General features: G+C 38.5%; 1 protein-coding gene across 1 annotated transcript in view; it reads right to left on the minus strand.

Moving 5' to 3' along the window:
- The window catches only part of MYO1E (myosin IE), a gene marked incomplete at both ends in the record, with an annotated part of 84942 nt that overhangs the window by 36667 nt on the left and 20852 nt on the right, over positions 1-27423 (minus strand). The window contains 8 exon segments of the mRNA XM_080351232.1: positions 36-168; positions 1105-1239; positions 2293-2424; positions 3386-3475; positions 5046-5133; positions 11987-12081; positions 13002-13091; positions 15801-15944. Coding sequence (XP_080207358.1) covers positions 36-168; positions 1105-1239; positions 2293-2424; positions 3386-3475; positions 5046-5133; positions 11987-12081; positions 13002-13091; positions 15801-15944 — 907 coding nt within the window.

A 27423-nucleotide genomic window follows, 5' to 3' on the forward strand; every position in this document is an offset into this window, starting at 1 on the left:
TTGCTAATTCTCTAACGGTTTCCAGAGGTACTTACACTCCTCACTCTCCACTCCTGCATAGTTGCCAACTTCTTTGAAGCTGATGTTTCCCAAATGCAGTATTCCTGCCACTATCTGCAGCACCAATGCCTGTTCCTCTGCAAAGATCCCGATCACACTCATTGCATGCTGGGAAGAAAAAGAAAAAAAATGGAATCAGTTGCAGAAGCTGTTCAATGACTCTTGTCATAGAAGTCCTTTTCAAATTCTGATGTTAAAAATTAGAGCTTTTCACAACAGTTCAAATACCTAAGGCAACCAAATTTTATTACAGCCTGGACTGAAGTTTCAAAAGGTACCACATGTCCTACGTCAGTTATTTTTTTTTTTTTTTTATTTAATGCAGAAGCATCTACACTATTTAGAAGATGTGTTAGCAAAATTAACTCTGGAAAAATTAAAGTTACTGAAAAACAACCATCTGCTCTGAAGTGTCACACTAATAATTAGCTAGAATACAACAGTAACTTTTTTTTTTTTAGGCCTTTACATATGTGACATATATAAATAAAGGATGTGTTAATATGCTTATTTTAAATAATAAATTGACATGACTTGCGTAAAGGTCACATAACAAATTGGCAACAGCAGTAGACAAAGATCCCTGATTTATGCTTTCTAGTCCCTTTCTCCAGCCTTTAAGTTGCACCATTTTAAATAGGAATGGAAGATGAGTCACCACTAAGAATTCAGCTAAAATAGGGCACTCTCTTATATATTTTCTTTTAATGGAATTTCCTCACTGTGTTTGCATTTTCACATTTTTCATACTACAGATTATCTGCATTCAATTAAATTTCATTAAATTTGCACCCTTCTGAAAAAGAACAATCAGAAAACAAAACACCTTTCTATAGAAAGTATTTATCTACTTCAGATTGTTAGGCTGCAACACAGGACCTCTTCAGGGTAACATACTTCCTCCTCAGCACAAAATATAATTAAATAAGTTCTATCTACATTCATTTCTCATTCTCACATTAATACATCAAGGTCTTTGCTACTAATGGACAGTGAAATGAACATATATCCACCACTATGCAAATCATAGAGTAGAACACTCACCAGTGTTTCTTGGAAATCCAGTTTGTCATTGATGTCATCAACTTTGTAGGACCCAGAGAGACTCAGATAGTAATAGTAGTCCATGCTGGTAATTCCAAGACTGCTTTTTTGTTCTGAGGAGGCCCCTTCAATTAGCTGCAGAATAAAAATCCCCACATTAGGCATCATACAACAGTCTTCGGCAGAGATGAAAGAGGTGACTGAGCCTGAAATTACTGGGAGGGACATGGCTAGTGTTAAACATATGTTAAGATATGGCGTATGTTAAGCAAGTTTTGAACTGCTTCAACACTATGGCTCAAGTCACCCCTCTTTGCATCATTTAAGTCAACAGGGCCAAGAATAAATAACACAGTAGTTAAAAAAGGTTCCTATACTCTCTGTGATGCCAGAGGAGAGGATCCTCTGATCTGTGTGAAGTCTACACAGTTGTGCAATAGGAAGGAATGAACAAACTAACCTCAGAAGACTCAAACCCCCATGGTCTTTTAACCCCTGTGTCAAAATGCCTCTCCAAGCCACAGCAGGACAGTGAAAATTGTTAATAAACCTCAGAAAAGAAGAACGCACAGCTCTTGGAGCAATTCCAGCTCCAACTCAGCTTTCCATCCTGGCAGGGGCACTTCAACTTAATGTGAAGCTGCTTACAGTCACGATGCTGCCTTTAGTTTCATAGAGCTTGATCAACAGCACTTCAGCAGATACGGAACTCACATATCAAGGACCAATGAAGGCCAGAAAAGCCTTTTGAAACACAAAAAAGTGAGGATGTTTGGAGGATTCTATGAAGATATATTATCCTAAATGTCCTAGAAAAATCAACTGAGAGTCAAATCTCTCTTTCATGAAGGTATAAATATACAGGCCAGTTCAAACAGAAATCTGTTGGAAAGTTCTCATTTTCTATTATCACTACTGGACTTTTCCATATACAAGTTCACACTGAATTTCCAAGCAAGGCCTTTGAAATATTGAGGCACTTTTGTTGTGGAGCTGGAAGGCAGCGAGGTAAGTCTATGTTGGATGGTGCCTCCACATGCTATCAAGCTTCCTTCCCACTGATATCCAGATTACCTTCTTGAGTATGCACCCAGTAATCTCACTGTGTTGAGAACGACTTTTCAATCGAAAGGAAGAACAGGTCTTAGTTATTTTAAGTAACTCAGAAAGGAGCTGTAAACTTCTGACCTGGTAAAAAATGTGAAAACTCCTCTCTCCAGGATTCCTCATTACAACGCGAGATTTTTCCAGTAGGAAGTTGGAGATTTTCCCTCCATCTGGTTCTCCACCTGGGCTAAACTGGATTTCAAAGTATTTCCCCTGCAAGAAACAATTAAAGCTGTTGAATGATTAGTAAATACAAATCTGAAATCCCACACTGGCACTGTATCTCAAGGAAGGTTACTGGGATGTTTAATCTTTATGGATACAGTGACACAGCTGCCTCAAGGTATAACCTAAGCTTAGATTCTTGAACTTTTATTCTTTCTGCATTTACACAGCGCTAGACTCGGAATAATACGTCATATGTTAATGCCAACGTAGAAAGGAAGTCAATGGCTTCTTTTCACTGCTGAGACTTTTGCTTAGTATAAAGGAAACAATAAGGCTCACCTATATGGGAAGTCAATATAACAGATTTACCACCGACAGCAAACATAGTGTTCTGCTTGGAAGCAAGGTAAAGCAATTATGTTTTTCTTTCAGGGAAACGTTAATTGCATTAACATTCATGTTGGGTGAGGAACAATCTCAAGTTTGTAAAACCTACATGTAACTTTTTGAAACAGACCCTTCAGTATGTTATCTAGTGAACTGTCATTGCGCAACATTATCTTGTGTATTTTATAATGACAGACTGAAAATAATTCCTGCCTGCTTTCCGTACATATTAGTAAAGGCATTTCACATCAAACAACTCTAAGTATGGTATCATCTATTCTTAAAAAAGCCTCTTTTAAAAAAAAACAAACAAACATCTATTACTGTGTATATTTTACTGATCTGGAAAACTGGACAGTTTGTTGCTGATAAATTATTTGCTTGCAGGCTGAACATTTTATAAATTGTGACCAGTATACATTTTAAGAGAAACAAACACACAAGCTATACAGAATGAAATACAGGCTTATCAACATGTACTTTATTTTTTAAAACACACTTTGTAATTAATTTAGCTTTACCTCATTTATAGTCAATTTATATTATACTCCTGAATAGTGTCTCTGTAACAGCATGGAAGTTGGAAGAATAAAGTAATCTCTAAGGTACAGGGACTTACAAATCTGCTGGAGTTGTTGTTCCGTACAGTTTTTGCATTCCCAAAGGCCTCCAATAAAGGGTTGGACTGTAGAATAATATCTTTAACATGCTAAAATTTTAGGAAAACAGGAGAAACAGAGATTCAGAAATTGACATTTTAAGAGTTCTTACAGATTTTCTAGAAAACCACAACATGTAAATTATATCTTAAAAAGCAAGAAAGCCTGCATCTGTAAGGAATCCTCTTGATCAGATAAGGAATAGAATCTAACCATATTTTTGAAGAGCTTCTAGTTCCTGTTTTTTGAAGAAAATCCTACAAAATTGAACAAAATGCCTGAGGCTAAAACCTGGTCCTTCTGTTCACTGTACTGCCAAGCAACAGAGCCAATAAATTGATTTGGTGTTTTTCACCATCTTGATTTTAAACTATTTCCTTCTTACATATGAGCATTTAAATATTTTTGGGTCTGGAACCACAATCAATGAAGTCAGAGCAGCATGAAATCTGCAAGTGCTTCAGCAACCTGTTGTGGGATCACTGATGCTGCAGCAAAGTGTGTTACTGTTGTCTCTTTGTATGGTCCTGGCTGCTGGAAGTGTGGGCAAGACAGCAGCTTTGGAATAAACCCAGTGCATGCTGGGCTGTGAAGATTTAGTTTTATTTCAAAAGGAATGCTCAAGGCAACTTATCAACTTATCAACTGTTACTGTGTAATCACTAAGAATATTTTTTAATTTTGTACAAAAAGCTGGAATCTTTTCAACAAACTATTTACTTATAAAGTATGATTATATTCATTCCCAAAATAACACAATGCATACTTTCTCTGGATCATTCTCTTGGTCACTGAATTATTCTCTGCAATGTTCCCAGTATCACTGTTGCGGAAAATTAAGTGGAAACAACGTACTCAACATCAGAGACCAGAATGAAACAAAAACTAACAATAAGCCCTTAAAAAGAGTAGACTGATAAAAGCAGTTACTACATACCTACCGCTGTCTGTCAGCCAGTGAACACCGTTGTAACGTCATTAAGAAAATTTTTATGACTAATTCGCTCAATAAGCTTTAGTTAATAGGTTTCGGTAGATAGAGCAGACATTGCTAGTGTAGTTATTAACAAAAGCAACTATTTGTTGTTGCAGCTAGCTTGCAGATACTCTCATTTTGACAAGATAGCCTCATAAAACAAGCTGATGTTCCTGCTGTTGGCTCTCTGACACATGCATACAAATCAGAGATTTAATGGTAGTAATAAAAAGCCAGAAAGCCAGTTCAGTTTTCAATAGATTGTCAACACAGGAGGGGAGAAAACCCACACATCTACTAGAAGGAGACTGGTGGTTGTTCTTCCTCTGGTTAAGAATAATAATTAAAGTACCTTTTACCCCTTAACTAAAAAAAAAAATAAATAAATAAAAAATAAAAGCCAGTAGACATAATTGAGCACAAGAGCTGCCAGACTTCCAGCACAGAGGATTCTGGGGCCATGGGTTTTCCCCAGGGCAGGTCCCCAGCCCCTCCAGCTGCCTGTGCAGCTGTGGCCTGCGGGCATTCCCCGCTGAGCACCTTCGGCAGAGCCGCGGGGCTGCTGCACAGACCCTTGTCCTTCTGCCTCTCTGGTACATCTTCAGACAATGTTTGTGCTCCAGTATTAACCTCCATCAACTCACCTGTACTTTAGGGCCACCTCCTGAAATTTTTGAGACATAACTCATGATGTATTTAGCAGCTACAGTCTTTCCAGCACCACTTTCCCCACTATGAAAAAGAAACACAGAAATGTACCTGTTAGTTTTAAAATAGTTCTAAAATGGAGTAATTTGAGGTTTATCTTGTTCAATTAAGACTAGGTACTTTAACAATGAATATTTTCTGAATTTTTGAGAATAAATAATTTTGAATACATCATTTTGCATGGACACCAGAGTTTCTATGGGACTTTAAAGTCAGAAAACTATGTAAATTGAGAAAGAAAAATATTTAAACTAAGATGCTCAAAAGAGAACAAGTGTGTTAAGAACTCGATTCCCATCTACATTTAGAGGGATTTCAGATCTTAACACAGAAACTCATCTGAAAGTCCAAGCTTTCAATGCCATGCCAGATACCTCCTTCATTTCAGGAGTCTTTTGTTTTAGGTGTTCCTGAATGAAATAATGAGACATTATTAATCACATCCTGAATGACGGAAGAACTTCCTTCCTGTTCCTATGCCTCTTGACACAGGGTACAAGAAGTCTTAATATTCCATATTAGCTTTCACAATTCCATCTTGCCATTATAATATTTTACTTCAATGGTGAATAACATTTACAACATCAGTAGATTTGCCTTCTTGCAATTAGTAAGCTCTCAAGAGGGAAAGAAGACGGCATGCCAGACAATCCAACCTCATGATTTATTTCATACCTTAAAGCTAACTTCATTTCAACAGAATTCCTCCAGATTTACACCAATGTTGGTGCAAGTCTGCCTTGACCTTAATGAATTTACCTTGGCCTGGACAACAATACTAATACAAAAAAACAACAGATGGGTGTTAGTTCAATGTCATAAAGATACCTGACTTCTTTTTCTTGTGCAAAATCTGCGCTCTCTTTAAGCTCCTGAATAATGTCAGTGAATGTTGTTGACTCTTCTGTCCTGTGCCTACTTGTTCTTGGATATGGATCAAATACACATCTTTTCCTGCACAAATTTAAGCTACGTTTGCCAGAGAAACATCAGCAAGTCCTGTGCAGGAAAAGGACTTGCTGAGAATGTCAACTCATAGCTCTTTATCAGCATGAATAATGGAGACATTTCCAAAGGTTTAATTCTGAAAAAGCTCCCCAAACTGCCAGGCTGCATTTTACACCCCTTAAAGCTTCCAAACAGTACACACATACCGAAAGGCACGTTTGTTTTTTCCCCCTCAGAAATATGTTCATGCTTCTGCCTTCTCCTGACTGCAGTTTTACAGATCAAACAGGAACCGTGAAATGGTGAAAAAAAAACCCAAAACCTCACAAACTTCTTGATCATCTCATCTGTGAAATGTGGATTAGGATTTTTCTTATTCCAAGTCAACTTTTCCTAAGCATCAAGAAGAAAGCCTGTACTATTGGCATCTGCTGCCTTCATAGGGACAGACAAGTTTGCTGGATGGCAAACTGTATTCAGAAATTCAAATCAGCAACAGTACGATAATTAAAATAACATTTCTTCAAAATTTGCTCACAGTAAATTTTCTCATCCTGTGGTAAAACGAGACAGCCAAACCACTAACTGAATCATCCTCTTGAGTTTCTATATGCAGTTTTCAACTGAATACAAAAGAGGATCCAGGGTCAAACACTGAATGAATTTAATCAGGTATTATATATCACACAATAAAAATTTAACACCTTTCTGTAAGATTTTCTTTGATGCATACATTATCTTTATCCTGTTTGTTTAAATTAAGGGTGGCTTATATTTCTCATTCTATAGTGTCTGCCACAGAAACTGACCTGGAGGAATATAGTTCCATTTTAGTCTCTGTTTTGGTCTAAGTGGTCCTTTATAGTAAGTTAACTTGGCCAAAAGACTACCTTTCAGAGTTTGCTTTAGATTTGCACATGCATACCTTTTTTCATTTTTAGGATTTTATTGATCAGGGATGAGTAAATTGTCCCAATTAAACTAGAATAAAACATGATAATGCATTATTTATGAACCAAAGTAACTTTATCTGATGGGATGGTATGTTGTCCCCAGTGAAAGCTCAGGTAGTCAGCTCTAGCAGGGAAATTATGGCATTCCTGCAAAATTATTCTCATACTGAGGCTTTTTCACATACATCTTGCTGCTCTGCTGCTATTAAAACTATTTTAAGGAGAGGTAAGAATAATTTCTAGCTGGGTAGGTTTAAGAATTTTGGAAGTATAGAGGTTTTTGAAGGTTGAAAAAATGATTATAATGGTTTAAAGTAAGCAGATTGTGGTACTGACAATTTTCTCAGACTTTTCTTACTAAAAATAGAAACAATACATAGTCTCAATCACTAGCAAAAAAAAGATAATGCTTTGAAAGAGGTATTGTTTCTTCTAGCACTACTTGCTACTTCAGGAAAATGACATTTTGTTCAGCAAAGTCACATTTTGTTCAGCAAAGTCAATTAACACTTAGCTGAAATCAGAATAAGACTACAAACACAGAGGGAAAAGCTTTTGCTCCTTCCTTCCCAGGAGAAATACAATCAGTGATTAGAGAAGCAAGATGCAATAACTAGCCTCATCCTTCCCATTAAAACTAATTTTCCGAGTGATGTTTAGTATAGAATCCCTGGCTATAGAACAGTACCAGTAATACCTATGTACATCACCAGGACAGTGTCAAAATTTGAATAACAAATACTTATAAAGAACTCTTGGTTCTGCCAGTAAAGAGCATTGCATATGTAAAATACTCTGATGTGTTTGGATAAGCTTTTTAGTTTGTTTATATAGCAAATTCACTTTCCCTAATTATGTTCAAGGAAACCTCAGTCGCATAACCTCAGAGAAACGTTTCTCCCTTCTGAAGCAGAGACTTTAGCTAACTTTTCCTACGGCACTAGGTTTAGGTTTCTACCACCTCTCCATTAAAATTCAACCACATTGCCAGTTGGATTCTGTACAGATGTTTTAGAACAATCAAGTCATTTGAGTCTTCTGTAAAGCTGAGATACAGAACCTGACTAGAAATCTCACATTAAATTCTGAACTTAATAGACAAGATAGATGGGAGTTGTTCACAAAAAACAGTTGGGGTGGTAAATGATCTTTCATTAACATATATTTGCGGTATTTTAAATGTATTGTCTTTTCAGGTATGCAGTCATCGTACACAGCTTTACTGTACTCAAGCACTGCCACATGGATGTCAAATGTAAACTAAAATTACAAATGAGAACTGAAAACCTGCTTTAAAGAAACTGCATCATCTCCTGGCAGAGATTCCAGAAAGAAAGTAAAAATAAAGTCCTCAACTTTATAGAAAAGTAAAAGTTTAAGAATGCTCTGAATAAACACATTTATTGCTACACAATAGAAAAATAATAATCATAATCTCCATTCTCTTAATTAGCGGCAATGATAGTCCAGAAGAAAGAAAAAGTCACACCAGACAATCCTTCATAATTAAAATCCTGATTGGACAACTCCTTGTGGACAGTTTGGGAGGGCTGCCATTCCAAGTGAGGAAGAAATGTGAACACAGTCTGCTGTAACAGACATTTATGAGCTTGTTTCAACAGAGGTTTAAATATCACGCCCCAGTAAAGCATAAACTTAACAACAAAATCAACTCCAGTCTAACTGCATTACTCATATGAGTAAACTTCCTTTGTAATTCTGCTCGGTGCCACGAAAGGAAGGCAGACGACTGCGGGTGCTGCTCCCTCCTCCCACCTCAGCGCACACTCTGCACCCGCGCCCAGGCCGGCAGAGCCCAGCCCGGCAGAGCCCAGCCCGCGAAAACCTCACTGTTGGCACCACCAACTGCCACTCCAAGCAGCTCCTGGCTCCTCAGCTGGAATTAGACACGCGTACATGTAATTTTTTTCATGCATATACACATACACTGTTGTTACTCTGCTAGTGCAACAGGCTTCCTTGGCCCTGGAAATGCTGTTTGGTATTATCACCTAAAAAGATGAGTTTTGGTTGCTATCTATTCAGCCTTTCAGAGAACTGTATTTTCTTTTGAATCTGCTTTCCAGTTCATTCAGTGACTTTTTGAAGATGAGCTTTTTCTATCAGTGTCTAAATGTATTATTTAGAGTTCTGAAATTAAATGATCCTCACACACAGCCAGGGTCCCGACTGCAGCAGGATGATGTGGCAGGAGACATGAAGCTATAACAGCTACAACGTTCATTTCATTCAAGAGCAGCAGAACCTTTGGAGCCTCTAGTCTGCCAGCAACTTCAGTGCCTTCTGGTCTATGAAATAAAACGTAAGCAAACAAACCCCAAACTTCAAGAACTTCACTCTTATGCCAGCTCTAGTTGTTAGAAATAGTGATGACGTTAAAATCAGAAAATACAGGATGTCTCTAAACAGTTTCAATTCAATGTGGTCTAATGGATTAAAGTATCAACCAAACAAAATCAGTTTTGCAATGGCCGAGTTACTTAATTTCACAAAATAATTTCCAAGTGTCCCAAAATATCAAATACCATCATGAAAACTACTTGTAAGTCTAGTCCACAGTTTTTACAGTGTTTGTAACATGAATAATCATAGGAAAAATAAATGTGTAGAAAGGAAGAGGAACTCTCTGAAATGTCACTGGCAGACATGATTTTTCTTGTTTTAGTTTTGCAGTAGATGTCAATTAACTCCAGATTTTGTATAGGCTGTGCACACACTGAGAGAAAATTCACTCTGCATATACAAAACGCAGACACTCCAAAGAGCATGTCATCCATCATTCAAGCTCAAGAACTCTCACGTGAATTTAAACCCGTAAGTCTGCAGCTCATATCTGCATCTCAGGTATCTGAACATGTGACCCTCTGCATTCATTGCACTTGGAGACATTTGCAATGGATCAAAAAATACTTTTTTTAATCACAGTTCACCAGATCTTAAAGGCTTTTACTATGAATTTAGCTTCATGTGAAACATCCCAGCCTCTGGGATGTTACTTTATTCAAAAAGCAAAATAAAACCCAATTTTATCCATCCCTAATAAGTCCGAATTTGACTAAATGGGACTAGTAACTTCAGTATGGAAACAGGCACCCATTTTCCAGAAAAGACAACTGAGCTCAGGGAACAATTCAGATCTATGACAGACGGGAGTACAAGCATCTTGTTTCATACGGCACCATGCTGTAGCCAGGGGCCCAGGAACAGGGAGGCCCTGACAGCAGTACAGCTCAGCACAGCAAACTCGTAATGCCTGGCTGACCTTCCTACATGTAAAATCAACAGTCTCCACATACCTACATACACTTGGCTGATGCTAAGAGGGACACACCTGTGCACTTTTCCACTGTAACATGTCACCTAGGAAACTCTGCCTGCACAACCCCCAGGTACAGATTCAAAGGAATTAAACAGTTAATGTAACTTTCAAACAATTATTCCTCACAAGCTTTCATGGCAGCTCATCAGTGAGATATATTAATATGAAATCCATTTTCACACTGGATCATTCAGGAGTGTACAGACACACTTGCAGATGGAGCATCAACACAAGTAGGACCCACATACTGAGCCCAGTTGTCACCCCTGTGACAACAACAAATTAGTAAGTGGCTGGTGCAAGGACATTTAAGTTTAAACATCAGCGACCACCCACCGTTTCCTGGCAGAGTCAGCCCAAGGAACTGGGCGCACTAGGTTACCTGCCCCTGATCGCCACTGCCACCCTGCTCCCTTGGGCTGTGACACTGCGGGGCACACAGCCACCGGGGGAGGAGACCAGACAGGGCCCCTGGACAAAGAAAACATTCAGTCTTGACATCTCTCTTTTGTTAAATTCAACGGCAGTTACATTCATAGTGCTGCCTCTCGGCATGACCCACAGACAAATGATAGGAAGCATAAGAAAAGCTGGTTTTAATAAAATAATGACACTTTCCCTTCAAAATATTTTTTTTCTCCTTTTCCCCAAGTCCTTGGAAAAGTCTCATAGGCCAGTGGTCTATGAATGCTTTTGATCACCCACGCCATTAAAAAACATGTTTGAGCACACACTCCCAATTCATGTACGTGATTTCTCTGTTTATAAATTACAGACATCTACTACTGAAGGTCTAATATTTTCTTCCCACATCCCGGCGGATTTCCCTGCACAGCCCCTGTGATGCATGCACCCACCCTGGACAGCTCTGCCACGGGTGCAGTGCAGTTCCAGGTGCACCACAGGGAACCTCTCAAGTTTTCCATGTAAGAAGGAAAGTCAGAAGAGGTACAATGTACCAGCTCAAACATCCTGCAGTTCTTGCTCTCTGCACACTTTCGTTATTATACACCATCTGTAAACCCACAGCTGAGAACAAAGCATACCTCCACCCAAAACTCACTTTGTGACTTAAGTAACGCCTGTCATTAAAAAAGTTCAGTAATAGTTCCACAGTGAATTCCTTCCACCTAATAATTAAAATAGATTAATAGTGAATACAAAATTATTCTTCCTGTATCTCTCTCCTCCTTTTGTCTCTGACTGAATGCAAGTAAAATTCCAAAAGGATCAACACTACATTTATTTTTAACAGGGGGAAAAAAGAAATAGCACTAAAACCAGAGTATGGTAAATGCCGTCCATGTGAGAATGTTTGATTTAACAGTTCCTGTGGCTGCTATACTTGTTAATCCATCTCTTTCCTGTAGCCACTCAAGCTATTGCAGTTTTGGTTTGGGGCGTGAAGCTGGCTATGTGACTAAGAGATTTCTTGTGGTTAAGCTATCGTCAGGATTTCACTGGAAAACAAAAGCGAGGCTCAGGAAGTACTTAGCTGTCCTAGAAAACCCCAAAATGTTCAGTGGGCATGGACACAATATTTTTATTGATATAACAAAAAATAAATTTTTCTGCTTTTTGAAGTTAAAACACCAAAGGAAGATGAACAATATTTTTTCATAGGTCTTTTTCTTACCTAATAATGACACACTGATTTTCTCTGTCAATAATCATGTTTCTGTACATGCTGTCTGCAAGAGCATAAATATGTGGTGGGTTTTCATATTGTGCCTAGAAGGGAAACAGAGAATTATTTTTCAACACAGCATATAAAAATAATGCAGAAAGATCAATATAAATTTTTATTTCAACTGGAAGAATTATTTTCCTGGAAAAACAATTGTGAGTCCTAATTTATACTGATTTTTCCCCAGGAATTTTTTTGTTTGTTTAATGAAAACAAATCAAAGTGTCTAGGTTTTGTTACTGATCTTTCTCTCATGCACAATTTTCTCCTAAATTGTTGTAAACACCCTGTCCTAAAAATGGTCCGTGTTTGAAATACATTACTTGTCCAAGAGAAACTCACATCATTTAAGCCTATTCCACCAGCAGCCATATGCTAACAATAAACTACCCAAACCGCTCGGCAGAGCCTGCTGCTGCAGGTCTCACTTTCATCCAGAGCCCACCAAACCAAGCAGTTTCCCACATCTACAGATATGACCAGCTCGAGCAGAGTGGAAAGCTGACTTCTAAAGTCCCCAATGTCCTTGTCCTGAGCCACTCGTCAAGCTGTATTTTCAGAAGTGGCACCTAATTTTGGCATTTAAATTTTTTTATTCTTCTTGTCCAGCTAGAGAGTTCTCAAGTCATTGTCTTCAAATGCACTAATGGCCGTTTTGTATTGTGCAGCACACTTTAAGTATACAATAACGTAAAAACAGCCTTTGCAGGAGGAGGGGTGTGTCAAAGACCTGAGATGGATTAGAGTTAATCAATACAAGTATTTTCTTGAAATAATACTAATCCTATGATCCAGAAAATTCAGTTTGAAGACCCAATATATGGTAATGGCTATCAGCCAAATCCTCCCAGGCTACTGCAATGCTACCAAAACCCAATAACAAATGCTTCCAAGAGTTTAACCACGTAGAAAAATATTTACACGTCCCCAAATACAGCAGTACATTTTAGACTGCTTTACTTACTGCTCCTTGGTACATTTCAATTTCCTTTTCCCCAAAATATGGCATTTGCTTGAAAGGATTCACAGAGATTAAAACAGAGCCAATATATGTCTGTATTCAAAAGAAGTTAAGGTAACTACAGTTTCACAAACTATTATCTTACCACAATTGACTGCCAAGTAAGTTTTCCATCTGTTACATAACCCAGCACAGCTTCAAACGAAAAAGTAAAAACCCCACAGCTTACAACAATTGTTAATAAAAATGAAATTAGCAGGCTTGCCAGAATATAAACATATCATAAAATGGGATACTTTCATATTCTCAAAATGTTTATTTTAGGAGAAGCTAAGTATAGAAATATGTATCAGAGGCCCAAACACGACACACCTTGAATCAAAATACAGAAAGGAAACGGCATATTTAAACTGGTTTACTCCTTTGTAACTGAGGATGTTGTATTGTCAGTACTAGAAAAGATTGTTTTGACCTTTGCAGCACGCAGTACAGTGATGAATTCTGATCTCATAGTCAGGGCATTGAGCACACACAGTGGGATGGAAACAGCCACAGCCGAGCTCAACTGGACAGTCACTCAGCTGTGTGTGGCAGTGGGGGACTAAGGGATTAGGTAAATCAGTGTGTGGTGTTATTTTATGAGTGTAACTATTAACAGTCCCTAGAAGTCTTATCCAGCTGGCTGCCGTGGAAGACATTCAGTTTCAAGCCTTTATTAGTCACAGAAAGCTTTTTTGCAACATTTTGAATGTTCATATTTCACTGTTCTGCATTCAGCTGCACATGTACCTACAATTACAAAATACTTTAGAAACCTGTGGAATTAGAAGTGTGGTGTACATACATGAAGCAACTGATGAAGAACTGACAGGTTCTTTGAGCTGGGAGTCAGCAGTGTGCCCACGCCAATGAGTCCAAAACACTTCCCTGCAGCTTTCATTAAACAATCTGGAATTGTTCACAGGCAAGCTTACTATCCAAACCTTCCATGCAAAAGCAGGAAAACTAACAAATTTATCCTGCTGGATTATCCACCATAAGAATGTCTTATTTTGGTGCCACAGCACAACATGGTAACATGTTAAAGAAGTATAACCCAGAGAATATAATTTCTGTATTGTTAATTTGCAATGCTTTCTTCATACATTTTTTAATTTAATGCAAACAAGAGTGACAACATCTGGGTCTCAAATATAATAAATCAAGCATTCATTGTGTCAGTATAAACATCCGAAGTGACAGTTTTCTGTTGGTAAACAATACCAGCATTTTCTGGGATGATTTGGTAATCTCTCTGCAATGTAGCACAGAGAAATGTTCATTCATGGGTGGACACACAAACAACTGAAAGATTCAAGAGATGATCTCCATTTTAGAATGAAAAGCCTTCGCAGAACTGCAAAAGGAGTCTTTTCTCTCTACACAAAGGAATTATAATGCTTTAAAAGAAGACTCTGATCCCTCAATGCGACCACAAGTACCCTTGGAAAACAGACTTATTCCTGCTTCAGTAGAAAGACCATCTCAATGTTAATCTCAGTTATTTTTATAAGAAAAAAAAAGCATAAAGCCATTTCTTCAGCAAAGAGCACTGAAGACTTTGTGAATATACCGCATGGAAGATGCAACATTCCACAGAGACAAAAGCATTCATGTTACTAACAGAAAAGCACTACAGTTTGTCCCAGTACTACAGTTTGGCAAATATTGTGCAACTTCACCATGTTTCTATAAGGCAAATTTAATAATGGCGTGGTCCTTTATTGAACAGAGGGTCCAAACCCTTGTGCACATGCACATTAAAAACCTCTGCAGTTTGGAACGGCAATGTCAGCACAACTGCAACATTAATTTTCGTCTATCAGTCCTTGCTAAATTGAGCTGCTACTTAGCTCTTAACCATCTGAATATATGGAAATAGCCAGATGTTATATTTCCTTCCCTTTCTGCTAAAAAAAGCTAAACTCTTCAAGGAAACTGTTCTCCAGAAACAACTAGGAAGTATGAAAACCTGGCTACAGCAGCAGAAGAAACAGTATCACTTTCTAGTGCACAATCATATTGACTAGTGTTACCAAATTAATTACTGCAGCACATGCTACATTGTGAAAGCTAAAAATGAAATAGTAACCTTCTTATCTCAAAGAATTCCTTTTATATGAAATAATAATATTTAAAATACCAGCAAAACTTTGGTGCTGAAATCTGATTTTCTTCTTAGGTTATATGTTCAGGTAATTAAATTTTTCATGTTTTCGTTAATCATAGAATAAAAATATTAAGTGTGAACACTGCAGATTTACAGATGTCCACCTGTTTCCACCAGCCCATGATTCACAGTATTAACAATTCCAGAATAACTTGTAAATGGGGTTATGTCACAGAAGAAATACTATTTTGAAAAGCATTAGAATTTGGGAGGCATGGAAGACAACATGATCTCAAGACACATGTATACACCCTAAACCTATTAATTCTTGCTCTTAGAAATAACATTATTGCAGTAGCTTCAGGGATCAAATGGATATATAAATATATGGAGCTAGAGGCCTATCTTCAACAATGAGAAAAACAATTCCATATATCAAAAAGAATACTTTAAAATAATTTTTCAGATCTTAATTTCAACCCTCATAATTAGCTCAGTTTACAAAGCATTTTGTGTAATCTCAGGTGAACTGTCACATAAAATGCTCAGCATTTTTGAGAAATCTTGTTAAAGAGAATACACACATATAATTAATTTCTCACTGGCTCAGCAAGTCCACAGGGCCCCACTAAAAACAACACCATAAAGGATACAAAAATATAATCATCCATGTATCGTTTCTTCAAGTTCTCCACTATGGAATCCTCTGTGATTTTGGAAAGAAGGACCATATCGTCCACACCGCTGTGCTTGACATTGTGGCTCTGCCAGTGGTATCTGTAGTGGCCTTTGCTGCCCTGCAAGAAAGCACAATAAGCATCAAAAAGGTTACTATATTTCTCATTAGCATTAAATAACCAAACCCAATCTATTCAAATTCCAACTTCCAAAATATTTCTCTTTCATTGAATTCTACTCCTTGATCCAGGCATCACACAAAAGCATACAGAAAATATGTCCATTGACTTGCCTCTGAACTACTTAAGGATCGCCCTCAAACATTATAAGGTAATTCCACAGGGTTTTCTGAATGTCTGCACACAGAAGGGATTTCAGATGGCAGACACTTCTAAATCTACCAGGGAAAAAAACAAAACAAAAAACCCCAAACAAACAACAAGAAAAAACCCCAACCACCAACAACAAAATGCCACACCACAACCAAACAACACAACGATTCCAACTGAGATGCAGTTACTGGAAGCTAAGGATGCATAAATTACACTCCAACAGTGCAACTGTTAGTAGTGAGGATAATTCCCACTTGAACTGTTAAACTGGGTACAGTGGATTCTCCATTCTTCACAGTCTTTTAAGTGAAACCTGCACAAATGGCAGCTGTGAGCCTGATCAGTAAGTGTTCCGCGACATTCTGCACATTATGTTATGCAGCTTATCGGTTGCTTTTGATGTTAGTCACCATCCTTCACTGACATCAAATTAGATATTCTCTCTCCACACTTGGAGACTATTTCAGGATGCAACTGAAAACTTGTGACATTTCAAGCTCTACCACTTGAAATCAAAATCTGGGTGTTTTAGTGTTGTGGTTGGGGTTTTTGGTTGGTTTATATATATATATATGCATATATATATATATCTATATATATGCATATATATAGATAGATATATATGCATATATATAGATATAGTTATTTTTTTCCCCCAGCTGATTTGAATAGGAGCTAGGTTCTACAGATACACCAACAAACAAATTTAAATCCAGTCTAGATCAATGCTATTAACCAACCTGGCAGATAATGCTAATGGAGTTCAACCCTCTTGCCTTTTTATATTTCAATTTTTGTTTACACAATACTGAAATTAGTGATGCTGGAATTAACACATTTTACAGTGAAAATTTACCAAGTACACTGTTAAGGAAGATGTGACCAACAAAACGGCAATTCTGTGTATTCCCCTCATTTTTTAATACCACAATTTCAAACCATGTGATTTAGCTACATTGCTCTCATGTATATTATGGCATCAAATCATATTCAGCAGAATACAAGAAATCTTAACTATTATAAAGTATTTTGCAGAACAAAATAATGCATAATTTGTTACAGATTAAGTAAGAAAACTCAGGTACTCTAAACACTTAGGCTGGACTCAACTATTTCGAAATTGGACATCAGTAACTTACAGAGGTGCAAATTTTCTGTGTACACACTTCCTATGCAACTACTAACACAAAAGTGCATCTGCCAAATTGTTTCCTCAAATAAATAGCCAAGCACTTGCACCAACACCAGGCACAAGAGTAAGAACTACAAATGGGGTCAGAAGAGCACACAGCTTTTATTTTAAGCTGAGTTGGCTAAAAGTGTTCATTAAACTAGCCTTGGACTATGTTTTTCCACTAAACTCACTGTCCCTATTAGGGGGAAAACCCAACAAAACCTAATGAAGACACAGATTTAATGCATAATGTATTTGCAATATTAATATTAGCAAATGGAGTCGGGCCTATAGGTTAGCCTCATTTCAATTTGACTGACATACAAACCAAAGGCCAACTGGATTTTTATCTCAAGTTAAATTAACTTGCACTAAACCCAGACCATTTTACTACTGCAGACAGCACAGAATTTGCAGACTTTACATGTGTTTTCTATTAAGTCTCCAGCCATTGCTACCACTGATGCAGCTCCATCACTGCAAACGACACTGTAAAACAATTGCAAATTTTAATTAAAATAATGTTTTTAAATATAGTATACCAGAGTATATGTCTGAAAACACATAATCTCATCAATTTTCTTGAACATCCACAACCTTACGTGAGTTTTAATAAAATAATAATCTCAAACAAGCTTAGTCTGTGTGAACAATGTCAATTTTATATTTGAACAATGGAAGCAGTGATCTGGAAACACTGAGAAAATGAAGGAACCAATTAATTCTTGGAAATAGTTATAAAACATGTGACTGAAAGGAATCAGTTGAAGGTTGGGTTATTGGAGAAAACGGAGATCCAACACAGAGGCATTTCCTTCAGTGTACTCATCAGTTATTTGTGATATTACACTTGGAAAAAGGAACTGGCAGGATGGACAAAAAGATACGGTATCAATATAAATACAGTGAATTGCATTCTTCACAAAGCTCAACAGAATGTGGTTTGGTATCAGATAATAGAGTAAGCTACAGAAAATGGGTAGTAAACCAGAGTGGGAAAACAACCAAGCTTCCCATTGGAAGCTACAGCATTAGACCTAGTAAATTCAATGAGAAGAGGACAAAGCTCACAAAGCCACGGGATCCATGGAAAATGTGCACGCAGTCTGCAAAACAGCCGGCTTTGTACCAGTCAGCAGCTGCTGCTGGCAGTGATTAAGGCACGCACGCTGCCGGGCCAAAGGCTTCTTCCCCAAAGCCATGCCAGCGGGCACGCCAGGGCAGCGCCAGGAAACCTCCACTTGCCCCAGAGTGGCTCTGCCCCCTACCCGCACACCGCTACAACCCACACACCGCTAAAACCCACACACCGCTACAGCCCGCACACGCACACCGCTACAGCCCGCACACCGCTACAGCCCGCACACCGCTACAGCCCGCCTGCACACCGTCACTAGTACAGCTGACACACCACTACAGCCCTACAGCCCGCACACACATTGCTACAGCATGGCCATCCAGGCCGAGTGCTGCAGGGTCACACACAGCTACATGGAAAAGGATGCAGAGAGATTTAATAAAAAGGCAGCAGCCTAAGTATCCAAGAAAGCAAAAGCATGGAAGACACCTCAGAGTGGTAGCACGAAGTAGTTCACATTAACATTCTATCACAGCTTAAACGGCAGTTGCCATCAGTCGCTTGGGACTACATTTTTTTCCCTTACAGCACAGCCTTATGAGAAGCAGCAAATCCTCACCACATTATTGTCAGACTTCTCCCTAGGATCTAGAAATAAGCCCAAGTATCAATAGTGTCTCACTGCATCTGTGGTTAAGTTTTGCTCTCACTGTTCCTTCTCCAGGAACCTAACACCAGTAGGATGGCCACACACAGTGGCTAGCACCTTCTTGGTCTGGGCAACCAAAAAGGGAATGCTGTTTCTACAGGATACCACCTACTCCCAAGTTCTTGCTCCTCCAAGCATGAGTGATGACTACAGAGTCTAACCTGAATTTATCAACTTCAGTCACTTTCAACTGGTACTATAACCATGTCCAGCTAACAGTTAACCAGGTTTTATATAGTTTTGAAATAATAAGAGAATCTTCCTATCACAAGTCATCTGAAAAAAGCTCCACATTATGAAGAGTTGTAAAAGCAACTCTATTTCTCCAGGTTGTGTATTTCCTAAAGGTCAAGGACATATGCTTAAAAATTACAATGCTTTTCAGTTACCCACATTGCAAACACTAATGATTTGTTCATATTGGATATTTCTTGAGAATTTAACTTTTATTTTAACATACACATAAAAATGCAGTACTCTGATCTGGAGACAATTTACACCCGAGCTAGTTACCTGGTGTCCACCTTAACTTGAACCTCCTTTGCAGGAGGACTCAGACTAACTGAGTCAGCTGCTAATGGCACTCTGTTGCCCTTCAAACAACACACTGTCCCGTCCACCTGCTCCAGGGACAGGCTGGGGCTCCTGGGGCTCCCCCAGAACTTCAGAGCCAGCAGAGCAAGGGCCAGTGGGGATGCCCCATGCCAGCACTGGCCACAGCGGGGCTGGAACAGAGTCCCCTGTGGCGTGGTCAGATCTGGGCACACAGAGGCTCGGAGCTTGTGGTCTGCACTGTTCACATGTCAGCAAACAGCAACTTAGCTTCTCTTAGCTTTTCTCAGGGAAAGATGTGGTCTAACTGTACAATAAATAAGCAAATAAAGTCTTTGTGTCAGCACCAACAATGCCTAAGCAGCTGAAAAAAAGAAGAGCTGGGCAGATTAGGAAAAATACAAAAAACAAAAACTCAACAGCCGGCTAAACACCACAGAAGTGGAAGCACGGGTGTTGAACAAGCCGGCTGCCAGGCCTCCGCCAAGCCTCCTGTGCTCCCAGCCCAGCACCCAGCCTCACGCAGGGAACGGCGGCTGGGCGGGCCAGCTGGAGTTAAAGGCGTGTACTGCACTGCTGTCAGCTGTTATTATTCATTCGGTTGCTGTTTTAGGCTCAAAATCAGATCTGCTTTGCACTGACAAGAATAATATTTATGAGTCACAAGCTGACCCTGCAGGCTAGGAGCCTACTGTTTCTGAGCAGAACTGCTTCAGGAGCGCACAGGCACCCTCCTCTCCACCTCAACAACTTCATTATCTTCAGCGTCAAAACAATCCAGACTCTAAAGAATGTTAAAAATTCTACTCTCACTTTGTACATCTCCCTAACACCCACTCATTAACAGACTAAGACAATTGCTGCATTAATACCAAGAGAGAGAATGTAAAATGCTTCCTATGTACTAAATACTGTCTATACTCTCTGTACTACTTTTGGTATGATATGGTTAAAGCATATTATTGTTTCATTTGGAGTCAATAATAAATATTAATGAGACTTTTATTTACAGAACATTTTTGCTGCCCTCCACCTTGTGTTACAATAGCAACTGCTGGTTTCTTACTTTTTGTCTTTATTATTGTTAGTATATTTGTATATTATCCTAAGCAACACATATTTGATGTGGCTATAAAAAGATTGAGTCATGCTGTGTCACAACAGGGTTTTCTTTAAACTGGAAAAAAAAAAAGCAAATATTTTTGTATTTCAAGCTCTTTAAAAATAGTACGTCTAAAAATAAAGCACTAAAAACAAGGAATCAGAAGACACTATATATTCTGTCCCTGAGAAAGAGCCTTGTTTCTCTCTCTCCATCAGAACTCTGTCTAAACTACGACAACCTACATGCCATAAATAATCATTTGTGGTTCCCAAAAGGGGAAAAATTGCCATCCTGAATCTCTGACAGCTTTTTTCGGTAGCAAACATCAATCCTCCATCCCAGTGCAGAACGGATTCTCAGCCTCCACGAGGGAAGTAAGAGTGTCATATGATCACAAGCATGAGCTTTTATTTTTTTCAGTTATGACAACATATTATTGCACAAAATCCTTGTAGTTTTGGAGGCATGTGTCTATCTATTCAGAGAAGTATTATGAATACAATACTAAAGGATACACAGCTATCATCTTAACCGAAGATGTCACAAAACTGAAAAAAACACATATCAGCTACTCTACACCTGACATCAATGCTTCTACCAATGGAGGCGTATCACTAGTGTCATCCCTGCATAATTTGTATCAGGTTTTCCATCTAACAAGAAAAAGAAACACAATTTTTTGCAATGACATAACCCATCAAAATTGCAACCTTGTATAATCCACTTACAGGAATCTTTCATATATTTCTATAAAGTGGAAAAGTCTGCTTTCTCAGTAGAGGATACATTAGGAATACTTAACGTGGCTTTTGGTCCTTGACCTGGATAATCAAAACTGAAAAGACATAGTAGACAAAAATACTCTTGTATATCTAGTGTTAGAAAAAATAGAGATATTATCTGCAATGATGTGACCATATTTCAGAAAGAAATAAAAGGAAGATAGCAGAATCAGCTAGATCAACAAAGATAGAGGGCAAATTATTTAAATTTAATATGACAGAAATATTAAGGGAGACAAAAAGCAGAGCTTTAAGATTTCAGGAAAGAGCAAAGCAAAAGTACTGAGCATCTAGCAGCAGGACATTTTATAGAGAACTAAAAATACCAAAATTGCATTAAGGACTGGAAACTACTAGCAGGTTAATATCCCTCAAACCACAGCTAGGGAAATAAAATACTTAAAAAATCCCCAGTTCTCAGTGTTTGCTCTGGGAGCAGAGTCTACTCAGGCCCCTGTGACAGAAGGGCTGACTCCGCAGCAGGGCCAGCTCAGGCAGGTCCCCACGTCACCCCCGCAGCCAACGCCAGAGCAGCCGGGGCCGCAGGAGGGACAGGGCAGAACCGAACCCAGAGCCTGCTCACCTGGGCAGCAGGTGCACGCTTGTAACACAACACCAGCTACAGCAATGTGAGATGCCTACAGGCTACACACATTATGCTCATTTTCAGCAGTCAGGGAAGATATCAGGATTCTTGTAAGATAAATAACAGAACATGACCAAAATAAAAGTTACTGCAGTGTTTCACTGTGAGGATCAGGTATGGCATTGGTATTAATTTTCACTAGTATTTTTGAAAAAGGCACAGCTACTTGACAGAACACAATAAGGATGGGAATGAGCTTAAGAGCAGATCACGCTAACGTGCACATGTTTCTGACACAACTTACAGAGAAAGTGGGCTGATACCAGAATGTAGTTAATGAACTGCAAATTCATATTAACATACCCCACAGCTTTTTGGGCAGCTGTGGCCTAATGTTCCAAGAAACAATCTTCTCAAGGAAATGCAATGCTGCTATCTACTTAACTTGCTTGACTTGCTCTTAGACATGAACGGCCTTCCTCAACTTACTGAGCAGTCTCCAGAACTGTTCTAAGTTTGACTTCTTCCTTCTCACACGAGTAGCAACATTTTTGGTGACTATGGTGGATTAAGGATAAAGCTTGCAATAGCAACGTTTAGTTGATGAGTGTATCTACATAAAAATACACACACATACACAGACTCCATTCCAATTATTTAACTGAGCAGCATCCCTGCACACTAGCTCTTGATCTGTAAATTGTATATACAGTTTGCATCTTTATATGCATATTGTGCAAGTTAAGGAAATGCAAGACAACAATTACAACAAACAAGCTTCACTCTGGCTATATCAGTGCTTAATGTATAATAAAGCTTTTATATCTGTCACTCTTCTCCACTAAAAACAGGTTTCAAAGAGGTTTGTACAATCATACATCTTACATGTAATACTACAAAATACCATATGTTTTAACCCAAACTTACTATCACAGTTTAGCTATAGAGTATTAAAATTCTTTCTGGCATCTGTTCTCTACAATACAGGTGTATGGGAACTTTTTCGTCCCTCTTTCATTGTCATTACAAAAAAAGGCTGAGTGATGGTTTCCCCTCCTGACACCTCCCTGGATGAGAGATGCTCTGAGATTATTTGCATACCACCTTCCCCAAAATACAACAGAGCAACTAGATCAGAGGCCAAATATCACTGGATTTTCCACAGCTGCAATGCCCCCAAAGTCTCCTCCACCTCTTTGTGAACAAGAACATTATATTTTTTTTCTGGCTGTTGTTTGTTTGTTTGGGGTTTGATTGGTTTGGGTTTTTTTCAAACAACAGGAAAAAATTTGTCTATGATGAATTTATTCTGAGTATTCCTCTGTGTATTGCGTTTACAAAAAAAAAAAAAATTGTTACGGTCTTTAATTATGTAATCTGAAAACTATCAGTAAATTCAGACAAAACACCGCTGCCTCTCCTACAGCATCAGACTGAAAATATTTTTCCTTGATCAGCCTGAAACCAAATAAGAAACTGAAGTCAGCTGTGAGCTTATTATCTGGTTTCCAGAGAGCAATCTCAGAACGGGCCGACTCAGAAGCTCAGACACACGGACCAGTGTCTCCACAGGCACTGCCACAACACAGCGTTTTGATGCTACGCTGGTGCCAGCTGAAGAGTAAATCAATACATTTTGCAAGTATTGAAGATGTAGAAACCATTTAAGTATTTGTAGAATTTCAGGGAATTAAACTGCTCCTGTGAAATACCATTTGGTTACAACAGTTACAACAAATCCACTGTCTGTATCTACCGAATTAATTTCTAATTATGTCACTGGCATTTTCAAGTGACTGAAAATATCTCATTCCAAACAACAAATGTCTACCTAATCAGCTCAATATTTTAATTATTAGCAGGAAGATACTATAAAATACTTATAGCTCGTATTTTTAGTTACATTCCAGTAAAGCGTGACTTGTCTTTGAAAAACATGCTCAGTACTGCCAGTAATCACAAAGCATGATGAAAAGAGATGCCAAACTATTAGAGTTTTGAATCTTTCCTTGAATTTAGTATAAAACTTTGTTAACCCTAACATTATTCTTGTCATAAAATATTTACTTTTCAGCAAATAATTTTATTGAAATTGCATTACCAAAGGAAAATTTTACATAATAAAATGAGAGAAAGCATCTTATATAGTGTATTGTACTGATTAAGAACTTACTGCCAGTAATACTTTTGCTTTGATTTTTTATTACGATCATGATATACCTGTACATGTTTTAGCACACTAGATCTGTTAAACTTGGGTCACAACCTATCTTCCCACACTGTTAGAGCTTTTGGGTTATTTTTTTTTTCTATTCTGTTTCAGTAAACGCACAAGATAGTTCTATTTTTTCATTAAAAATACTACATCAGTTTAAAAGCTTCATGAAATCAGAATAATCGAAACCTAGTAATTTATGTTCAGTCTGTAGTCCGCTAACTTTCAAAGATAAAGTAACTTTCTGTTACCCGGTTAATTGATAGCAAAGCGGTTCATGCCAAACTCCGAGTGCCAGGCATCAGGCAGCGCAGCCCTGCCTGCTCACCATGGCTTTTTTTTCCTTTTTACGCATTCTAAAATTTTACCTCAATATGGCTTTTTTAAAGTCCCTGGGTATTGAACTGTGACCTACAGAAACACAACTTTTTACTGCCTGAGCAGTCCAGTACAAAAGGCTTTTTAAACTCCAGTTTAAACACAGCATACCAGCTCTCGTACACAGATGGCAGATATTTTTTTTTTATTACTCTATTACTTTAGGAAGAGCAAAACTATCTCGAATAAGTAAAGAAACTGAAACAATCTCAATAAATGGATTATTTTAGTTGGCTTAGACATTTAATTAAAAAATAAAGACATCTATGCCCCAACATGCCTACTTCATTAACTTAACAATACACTACCTAGGGAGACACTATCATCTACCTGTCACCCTAAACCTCCTGTTTTTTCTTTTATATGCTTAGCACATATTCATACGAACTCCAGATACAAAGCAATTTAATTCCAATGTGATGCACTAACACACTCCACAACAAAAGATGTTACGAAACGATATTATTTTCTCCTCAATAAACTGTTGAACATCTACAGTTTTCCTGGGTGTATTTGTCTTCATCAATCACTAATGGATCGTAAGAATACAGCAGATTGGCAGATGATAGAAAGTGGCATGAACCTTTTCTTATTACTGTTGTTTTTAACCAAGAATACCAAACTACGTGCTTTCATGCCATCTGCTTCATCTAGTTGAGTAAAAGTATGTAGCGATTCCACAAAAATTGAAAGATTGATTTATAAAATAAGCACATTAGCTAAATCATCCCCCTGAATAACATGTAAATTTAAAATAATTTTGAAAAACTAAGTTGAGACTGTTGGTTTGCTTGTGGTTTTTTACATGTACTCTGTTTTGTTTTCCTTTTAGGTATAAATATAGCCATTTTCGGAACTGATATTCAAACAAGAGGGAATACAATCAGGTTTTGCTTTTTAACTGAAGTCTGTCATGTAGTCACATGCCTGTGGCAGGTCAGAGTGAAGAAAAAAACCACACTCTATTGTAATAGGCATGATAAACCAGCAAAAGCTGCAACACAGCAGATAACTGTGGCCAGACTGATTTTTCAACAGTATGTACCAAAAAGCACCTTTGTGCTGACACCACAAAACTTTATTAGTGCAATGCACTGCTCAGAGTTATAACATTTAACTGCTCAAATGCCAATAACAAGACACACAATCAACTGCTCATTTAATGCAGGCACTGGAATGGTCATCGCTTTCAAATTTGAGGTATCTGCTGGGATCTTCCCAAATGTTGGAACAGAGACCTGCCCTCCTGTGTGCACCATGTTGTTTTGACTGGGATGATAAGAGATAATCACTGCTGTGTTGGACCAGGGTGGTGCCCCATCATTACTGTTGATTTGCCAAAGTCCTGCTTGCAGAATCTCAAGGTATACTGCATGGTTTATCTAAGATTTTCCTTATGAGGTGGCTTCAACAATGTCTACTTTCATGTTGGCTTAAAGAGTTCCATAATCTGTCCTTGGACTTTGCTCAGGTGTCTGGATTTCTAGACAGGTCACTGTTGTGGGAGAACTGTGTGAACAAGGAGTCCTGCAGCAGGGGACAGCTCTGGCACTGGGAGGTGGGACATGCAGTGAAGAGCTGAAGAGATGTTATTGTGGTTGAGGGAGAAGCAGGAGCGCTCCCCCACATCAATATCCCCAGTTCACACATGAGCTGTCAACTCCTCTCACTGGTGACAGCGGATGAAGAAGCTTCTTTGGGGGGACAGAAGGAGTTCCACAGTGGGGGAGGTTGTAATGTAAAAATTGCTTTCTATGTTTATTTTAATTTCAGAGAGCACCGAGTAAACAGTAAAAGCTTCAGGACTACAGCAGTTCCTGTTTACCTGGGCAGCGCTGACTCACAGCAGCAGGGGAACGCTCCACCAGGGAGTGGTGTTACCATCCACAGCAGAGCCCACACCTGGCTGGCAAAATGCATGGGGCTCAACCCACACATTCCTTTTTATTAGCTGTCATGTCTTGTTATTCATGCAAGAAATCAGATTTTACTTCAGACATTGGGGTAGACAGACTATTTGATACATTAATTAAATCTTTAATTTAACTCTTAAAAAAAAATCCAACTTTAATATTAGTGCATGCAGATACAACTGCTTCCTTGTGTAATTATTACATAAATACAAACAATTTCTTTGAGCATTCCACCTCAGATATTAGTTACACATCTTTCCAAGGGATCAAATCTTCATGTTGACATCAACTGCCCAAAAGCTGCTATTATTCAAAAAGCAACAGGAAGCAAAGTCTTGAGAAAAGCAGTATACATTAGACCCAACAAACCTCATGCACTGTGTAGGAGACTCAAACAGATATCCCTTCACTTTCTCAGCTGCACATTCACCTCTGGCCTGGTCTGCAAAGTGCTTACTATCCGCTTCCAGCATAACAGTTGAGGATGGTTGCACAACTGACGTGCAGCTGAGGAGGGTTTCCAGAGCTGCCAGCGGCCCCCTCAGAAAGCACACTCCCCACCAGTATGACAGTCTCATTCCTCCCTCATCCTACAGCAAGGATCTAAAGGCCCAATACACAACACTTTGCAGACCACTCCAGGTTTTCAGTGATGCATACAAGCACTAAACCTAAATATCTAGTGGCAAAGAGATCTTTCCGCTGCAAAGTACATGGTGACAGCAGGAAAAGTCTAAACTACTCAAAAATACAGAAGTGGGAGCTCAGTGAATG

Source organism: Nesoenas mayeri (assembly GCF_963082525.1).
Source record: "Nesoenas mayeri genome assembly, chromosome: 11".
Classification (NCBI taxonomy): Eukaryota; Metazoa; Chordata; class Aves; order Columbiformes; family Columbidae; genus Nesoenas; species Nesoenas mayeri.